The 8916-nt window shown below is 35.9% G+C and overlaps 1 protein-coding gene across 1 annotated transcript in view; it reads right to left on the bottom strand.

Annotated features, from left to right (window-relative positions):
• Positions 1 to 3686: 3686 nt before the first annotated feature.
• lonrf1 (LON peptidase N-terminal domain and ring finger 1) overlaps positions 3687 to 8916 on the bottom strand; it is a 49371-nt gene continuing 44141 nt past the window's right edge. The window contains exon 12 of the mRNA XM_061984401.1: positions 3687 to 4340. Within this exon, the coding sequence (XP_061840385.1) occupies positions 4182 to 4340 (159 nt within the window). The 3' untranslated portion in view covers positions 3687 to 4181. The remainder of the gene's footprint in view (positions 4341 to 8916) is intronic.

The raw sequence follows: 8916 nt of genomic DNA, 5'->3' as shown, positions 1-8916 counted from the left end.
TTTTTTTTTACTTTTAACGCTTGAGTCTAGATCAACTTTAGATCTATCCATTGATTTTACTCTTTTTTCTTTTTTTTTTTACTTTTAACGCTTGAGTCTAGATCAACTTTAGATTTATCCATCGATTTTACTCATTATTTTTTCAAGTTTTTTTGTTTGTTTTATGGTATTTTTGTCGAAGAAAACGTGTTTTATATGGCAAACACATGACATAAGTAACATGACATAAGTAACATGGTCAATAATGCACAGCATTGATTTACATTTTTTGTTTGATCAATGACTGTTTAAAAAATAAAAAATAAAATAAAAAATATTGGGGATCCAAAAGGGCCCCACTCAAAAAAGTGTTGAAAATATTCTTTTTTTTTTTTTTTTTGTACTTTTAAGGCTTAAGTCTCTAGTTCCACTTCAGGTCTATCCATAGATTATACACTTTTATTTTTTAAAAACATTAAAAAAATGTTTTTAAAAAACAGATAAATATTGGGGATCCAAAAGGGCCCCACTCATAAGTGTTGAAAATATATATATATATATATATATATATATATATATATATATATATATATATATATATATATATATATATATATATATATATATATATATATATATATATATTTGTACTTTTAAGGCTTAAGTCTCTAGTTCCACTTCAGATCTATCCATAGATTATACACTTTTATTTTTTTTAAACATAAAAAATAAATAAATAAATAAATAAATATTGGGGATCCAAAAGGGCCCCACTCATAAGTGTTGAAAATATTCTTTTTTTTTTTTTTTTTTTTGTACTTTTAAGGCTTAAGTCTCTAGTTCCACTTCAGATCTATCCATAGATTATACACTTTTATTTTTTTTAAACATTAAAAATGTTTTAAAAAAAATAAATAAATATTGGGGATCCAAAAGGGCCCCACTCATAAGTGTTGAAAATATTATTATTATTTATTTTTTTGTACTTTTAAGGCTTAAGTCTCTAGTTCCACTTCAGATCTATCCATAGATTATACACTTTTATTTTTTGTTTTATGCTCTTTTTTCAAAGAAAATTTGTTTTTATATGGCAAATACACAACATATGCAAAATGGCCAATAATTCTTAACATTGATTTTAGTTCATTATTTTTTGATCAATGACCGTTTTTTTTTTTTTACTTTTAACGCTTGAGTCTAGATCAACTTTAGATCTATCCATTGATTTTACTCATTTATTTTTATTTTTTTTACTTTTAACGCTTGAGTCTAGATCAACTTTAGATTTATCCATCGATTTTACTCATTTTTTCAAGTTTTTTTGTTTGTTTTATGGTATTTTTGTCGAAGAAAACGTGTTTTATATGGCAAACACATGACATAAGTAACATGACATAAGTAACATGGTCAATAATGCATAGCATTGATTTACATTTTTTGTTTGATCAACGACTGTTTAAAAAAAAAAAATAATAATAAAAATATTGGGGATCCAAAAGGGCCCCACTCATAAAAGTGTTGAAAATATTCATACATTTAAAAAAAAAATGTTTTTGTACTTTTAAGGCTTAAGTCATTAGATCCACTTCAGATCTATCCATAGATTATACACTTTTATTTTTTGTTTTATGCTCTTTTTTCAAAGAAAATTTGTTTTTATATGGCAAATACACAACATATGCAAAATGGCCAATAATTCTTAACATTGATTTTAGTTCATTATTTTTTGATCAATGACCGTTTTTTTTAAAGTTTTTTTTTTACTTTTAACGCTTGAGTCTAGATCAACTTTAGATCTATCCATTGATTTTACTCTTTTTTTTTTTTTTTACTTTTAAAGCTTAAGTCTAGATCAACTTTAGATTTATCCATCGATTTTACTCATTATTTTTTCAAGTTTTTTTGTTTGTTTTATGGTATTTTTGTCAAAGAAAATATGTTTTATATGGCAAACACATGACATAAGTAACATGACATAAGTAACATGGTCAATAATGCATAGCATTGATTTACATTTTTTGTTTGATCAATGAAAAAAAATTAAAAAAAATAAATAAAAAATATTGGGGATCCAAAAGGGCCCTACTCATAAAAGTGTTGAAAATATTCTTTTTTTTTTTTTTTTGTACTTTTAAGGCTTAAGTCTCTAGTTCCACTTCAGATTTATCCATAGATTATACACTTTTATTTTTTATTTTTTAAAAAGATTAAAAAAATTTTTTTTTTAAATAAATAAATATTGGGGATCCAAAAGGGCCCCACTCATAAGTGTTGAAAATATATACATATATATATATATATTTTATTTTTATTTATTTTTTGTACTTTTAAGGCTTAAGTCTCTAGTTCCACTTCAGATCTATCCATAGATTATACACTTTTATTTTTTAATTTTTTAAAAACATTAAAAATAAATAAAAAATAAATTAAAAAATATTGGGGATCCAAAAGGGCCCCACTCATAAGTGTTGAAAATATATATTTTTTTTTTTTTTTGTACTTTTAAGGCTTAAGTCTCTAGTTCCACTTCAGATCTATCCATAGATTATACACTTTAATTTTTTTTAAACATAAAAAAATAAAAATAAATAAATAAATAAATATTGGGGATCCAAAAGGGCCCCACTCATAAGTGTTGAAAATATTCTTTTTTTGGGTACTTTTAAGGCTTAAGTCTCTAGTTCCACTTCAGATCTATCCATAGATTATACACTTTTATTTTTTAAAAACATAAAAAAAATTTAAAAAAATAAATAAATAAATATTGGGGATCCAAAAGGGCCCCACTCATAAGTGTTGAAAATATTATTATTTTTTTGTACTTTTAAGGCTTAAGTCTCTAGTTCCACTTCAGATCTATCCATAGATTATACACTTTTATTTTTTAAAAACATTTAAAAAAAATTAATAAATATTGGGGATCCAAAAGGGCCCCACTCATAAGTGTTGAAAATATTCTTTTTTTTTTTTTTTTTTGTACTTTTAATGCTTAAGTCTCTAGTTCCACTTCAGATCTATCCATAGATTAAACACTTTTATTTTTTTATTTTATGCTCTTTTTTCAAAGAAAATTTTTGTTTTTATATGGCAAATGCACAACATATGCAAAATGGCCAATAATTCTTAACATTGATTTTAGTTCATTATTTTTTGATCAATGACCGTTTTTTTTTAGATTGTTTTTTTGTTTGTTTTATGCCGCTTTTGTCAGACAACTTAGTTTTTTATTTAAGGCAAACACATGACATATGCAATATGGCCAATAATTCATAACATTGATTTTAATCCATTATTATTATTTGATCAATGACCGTTTAGAAAAAAAATCCCAATATAATTCTTGGGGATCCAAAAGGTGCTCACTCATAAAAGTGTTAAAAATAACCATACCTTTTTATTTATTTTTTTCCACTTATGTCAAATAAATCTTTGCTTTTTATATGGCCAACACAAAATATGCAATATTTCAAAGTGGAATATTTGATGTGCCTTAAACAAATCAAAGTCTCGTAACGTTGATTTAATTCACAAATTATTTTTGAGCACAGACAGCTTTAAAGAAAAAACAAGCTGCATGGCATCTTTGTGTCATTAGAGTCAAACTTGCAACTTTTTCTTCTTACATTGCATTATTTTTAGAATGGCCAATAGAAAAGCAGAAAGACAAATAAATGTTACACCACTAAACTAAGCACATGAGGCTGGAGTAGAAAACAAGTCCTTTAATTGAAAATGGTTCGTATCGTTAACTTAACACAAGAGGGTCTCTCCAAAAAGCCGTACTAGAAATGATTTCCAAAAAAAACAAAGCCCCGCTTCCCCACCCAGATGACAAAGAATGGTGCGTTGTGACCTTGAGACGGCCGAGGAAGGAATGGTCAGCAAGGAGATGGAAGGCAAATGCAGACGTGACTTGTCGTGTTTATACTTTGCAGCAGTCCAGACATGTTCTTCTAGAAAACCTCTTTCACTCCACTCTACAAATTGGTGAGAAAGTGGAAGAGTTGAGGAGTTTGGGTGGAAGATTTTCTCATTCTTGACACAGGAAGCAACTTAGCAGCGAGTACACGCCATCAACCTTTTTTTTTACAACAGTCTGGATCTTTCCTGTCTTCAGAAAGTTGCTCAGAGCTCAGGAACATTCTGGAAGCCTTGGTGTGTCCCTGGGCGCCAGGAGGAAGGAGGGGATGGTAGACAAAGTGCTAGTTGTTGGGGATGCTCTGTAGATACGTGAGGATGTGCTGGATCTTCTCCAGGCGCTCCTTCAGGCTGCTCATGGACAGCACAGACAGCTGGTAGAGGCGGTCGATGGGCAGCACGGCCAGCAGCCACCAGCAGCACGCTGGACCGTCGGGTGTGGCCTGGACAACAAGTCAAACACACACTTTAGGAGCTGGACAACAAGTCAAACACACACTTTAGGAGCTGGACAACAAGTCAAACACACACTTTAGGAGCTGGACAAGAAGTCAAACACACTTTAGGAGCTGGACAAGAAGTCAAACACACACTTTAGGAGCTGGACAACAAGTCAAACACACTTTAGGAGCTGGACAAGAAGTCAAACACACACTTTAGGAGCTGGACAAGAAGTCAAACACACACTTTAGGAGCTGGACAAGAAGTCAAACACACACTTTAGGAGCTGGACAAGAAGTCAAACACACACTTTAGGAGCTGGACAACAAGTCAAACACACTTTAGGAGCTGGACAAGAAGTCAAACACACTTTAGGAGCTGGACAAGAAGTCAAACACACTTTAGGAGCTGGACAAGAAGTCAAACACACTTTAGGAGCTGGACAACAAGTCAAACACACACTTTAGGAGCTGGACAACAAGTCAAACACACTTTAGGAGCTGGACAAGAAGTCAAACACACACTTTAGGAGCTGGACAAGAAGTCAAACACACACTTTAGGAGCTGGACAACAAGTCAAACACACACTTTAGGAGCTGGACAAGAAGTCAAACACACACTTTAGGAGCTGGACAAGAAGTCAAACACACACTTTAAGGAGCTGGACAAGAAGTCAAACACACACTTTAGGAGCTGGACAACAAGTCAAACACACACTTTAGGAGCTGGACAACAAGTCAAACACACACTTTAGGAGCTGGACAACAAGTCAAACACACACTTTAGGAGCTGGACAACAAGTCAAACACACACTTTAGGAGCTGGACAAGAAGTCAAACACACTTTAGGAGCTGGACAACAAGTCAAACACACACTTTAGGAGCTGGACAACAAGTCAAACACACACTTTAGGAGCTGGACAACAAGTCAAACACACACTTTAGGAGCTGGACAACAAGTCAAACACACTTTAGGAGCTGGACAAGAAGTCAAACACACACTTTAGGAGCTGGACAACAAGTCAAACACACACTTTAAGGAGCTGGACAAGAAGTCAAACACACACTTTAGGAGCTGGACAAGAAGTCAAACACACACTTTAGGAGCTGGACAAGAAGTCAAACACACACTTTAGGAGCTGGACAACAAGTCAAACACACACTTTAGGAGCTGGACAAGAAGTCAAACACACACTTTAGGAGCTGGACAAGAAGTCAAACACACACTTTAGGAGCTGGACAAGAAGTCAAACACACACTTTAGGAGCTGGACAACAAGTCAAACACACACTTTAGGAGCTGGACAAGAAGTCAAACACACTTTAGGAGCTGGACAACAAGTCAAACACACACTTTAGGAGCTGGACAAGAAGTCAAACACACACTTTAGGAGCTGGACAAGAAGTCAAACACACACTTTAGGAGCTGGACAACAAGTCAAACACACACTTTAGGAGCTGGACAACAAGTCAAACACACACTTTAGGAGCTGGACAACAAGTCAAACACACTTTAGGAGCTGGACAAGAAGTCAAACACACACTTTAGGAGCTGGACAACAAGTCAAACACACACTTTAGGAGCTGGACAAGAAGTCAAACACACACTTTAGGAGCTGGACAAGAAGTCAAACACACACTTTAGGAGCTGGACAACAAGTCAAACACACACTTTAGGAGCTGGACAACAAGTCAAACACACACTTTAGGAGCTGGACAAGAAGTCAAACACACACTTTAGGAGCTGGACAAGAAGTCAAACACACACTTTAGGAGCTGGACAACAAGTCAAACACACACTTTAGGAGCTGGACAACAAGTCAAACACACTTTAGGAGCTGGACAAGAAGTCAAACACACACTTTAGGAGCTGGACAACAAGTCAAACACACACTTTAGGAGCTGGACAAGAAGTCAAACACACACTTTAGGAGCTGGACAAGAAGTCAAACACACACTTTAGGAGCTGGACAACAAGTCAAACACACACTTTAGGAGCTGGACAACAAGTCAAACACACACTTTAGGAGCTGGACAAGAAGTCAAACACACACTTTAGGAGCTGGACAAGAAGTCAAACACACACTTTAGGAGCTGGACAAGAAGTCAAACACACACTTTAGGAGCTGGACAACAAGTCAAACACACTTTAGGAGCTGGACAAGAAGTCAAACACACACTTTAGGAGCTGGACAACAAGTCAAACACACACTTTAGGAGCTGGACAACAAGTCAAACACACACTTTAGGAGCTGGACAAGAAGTCAAACACACACTTTAGGAGCTGGACAAGAAGTCAAACACACACTTTAGGAGCTGGACAACAAGTCAAACACACACTTTAAGGAGCTGGACAAGAAGTCAAACACACACTTTAGGAGCTGGACAACAAGTCAAACACACACTTTAGGAGCTGGACAACAAGTCAAACACACACTTTAGGAGCTGGACAACAAGTCAAACACACACTTTAGGAGCTGGACAAGAAGTCAAACACACACTTTAGGAGCTGGACAACAAGTCAAACACACACTTTAGGAGCTGGACAAGAAGTCAAACACACACTTTAGGAGCTGGACAAGAAGTCAAACACACACTTTAGGAGCTGGACAAGAAGTCAAACACACACTTTAGGAGCTGGACAAGAAGTCAAACACACACTTTAGGAGCTGGACAAGAAGTCAAACACACACTTTAGGAGCTGGACAACAAGTCAAACACACACTTTAGGAGCTGGACAAGAAGTCAAACACACACTTTAGGAGCTGGACAACAAGTCAAACACACACTTTAGGAGCTGGACAAGAAGTCAAACACACTTTAGGAGCTGGACAACAAGTCAAACACACACTTTAGGAGCTGGACAAGAAGTCAAACACACACTTTAGGAGCTGGACAAGAAGTCAAACACACACTTTAGGAGCTGGACAACAAGTCAAACACACACTTTAGGAGCTGGACAACAAGTCAAACACACTTTAGGAGCTGGACAACAAGTCAAACACACACTTTAGGAGCTGGACAACAAGTCAAACACACACTTTAGGAGCTGGACAAGAAGTCAAACACACACTTTAGGAGCTGGAAAGCAAGTCAAACACACACTTTAGGAGCTGGACAACAAGTCAAACACACACTTTAGGAGCTGGACAAGAAGTCAAACACACACTTTAGGAGCTGGACAAGAAGTCAAACACACACTTTAGGAGCTGGACAACAAGTCAAACACACACTTTAGGAGCTGGACAAGAAGTCAAACACACACTTTAGGAGCTGGACAAGAAGTCAAACACACACTTTAGGAGCTGGACAAGAAGTCAAACACACACTTTAGGAGCTGGACAACAAGTCAAACACACACTTTAGGAGCTGGACAACAAGTCAAACACACACTTTAGGAGCTGGACAACAAGTCAAACACACACTTTAGGAGCTGGACAAGAAGTCAAACACACACTTTAGGAGCTGGACAACAAGTCAAACACACACTTTAGGAGCTGGACAAGAAGTCAAACACACACTTTAGGAGCTGGACAAGAAGTCAAACACACACTTTAGGAGCTGGACAAGAAGTCAAACACACACTTTAGGAGCTGGACAAGAAGTCAAACACACACTTTAGGAGCTGGACAAGAAGTCAAACACACACTTTAGGAGCTGGACAAGAAGTCAAACACACACTTTAGGAGCTGGACAAGAAGTCAAACACACACTTTAGGAGCCCCAACATTCCTGGGGACAACTTTACATTCCAAACATTCTTAGGTTGCATAATTGTCATGCAGGATGTCAAACGAAGGACCCCGCAGGCCGGATCAGATCACTTTTATCAACAGCTTTTATTCGGCCTAAAGGATGAGTTTGCCAAATTTCGGAATGAAAGAAGCTGCTGTTCTAATTGTGTCCACTAGATGTCACAATAGCAACTCTTTGTAGATTATGCCAAATATTGGAAAACTCATCAATCACATGAAGTTATCTTCTTCCTACTCCTTTTTAAGTTATCTTCTTCCCACTCCCTTTGAAGTTATCTTCTTCCCACTCCCTTTCAAAGTTATCTTCTTCCCACTCCCTTTTAAGTTATCTTCTTCCCACTCCCTTTCAAAGTTATCTTCTTCCCACTCCCTTTTAAGTTATCTTCTTCCCACTCCCTTTTAAGTTATCTTCTTCCCACTCCCTTTCAAAGTTATCTTCTTCCCACTCCCTTTTAAGTCATCTTCTTCCTACTTCCCACTCCCTTTCAAAGTTATCTTCTTCCCACTCCCTTTTAAGTTATCTTCTTCCCACTCCCTTTCAAAGGTATCTTCTTCCCACTCCCTTTCAAAGTTATCTTCTTCCCACTCCCTTTGAAGTTATCTTCTTCCCACTCCCTTTGAAAGTTATCTTCTTCCCACTCCCTTTGAAGTTATCTTCTTCCCACTCCCTTTGAAGTTATCTTCTTCCCACTCCCTTTCAAAGTTATCTTCTTCCCACTCCCTTTGAAGTTATCTTCTTCCCACTCCCTTTCAAAGTTATCTTCTTCCCACTCCCTTTGAAGTTATCTTCTTCCCACTCCCTTTCAAAGTTATCTTCTTCCCACT

The sequence above is a fragment of the Nerophis lumbriciformis genome, linkage group LG25 (assembly GCF_033978685.3).
Source record: "Nerophis lumbriciformis linkage group LG25, RoL_Nlum_v2.1, whole genome shotgun sequence".
Taxonomy (NCBI): domain Eukaryota; kingdom Metazoa; phylum Chordata; class Actinopteri; order Syngnathiformes; family Syngnathidae; genus Nerophis; species Nerophis lumbriciformis.
The sequence above is the reverse complement of the archived record's forward strand: the minus strand, read 5'-3'. Positions and strand labels throughout refer to the sequence as shown.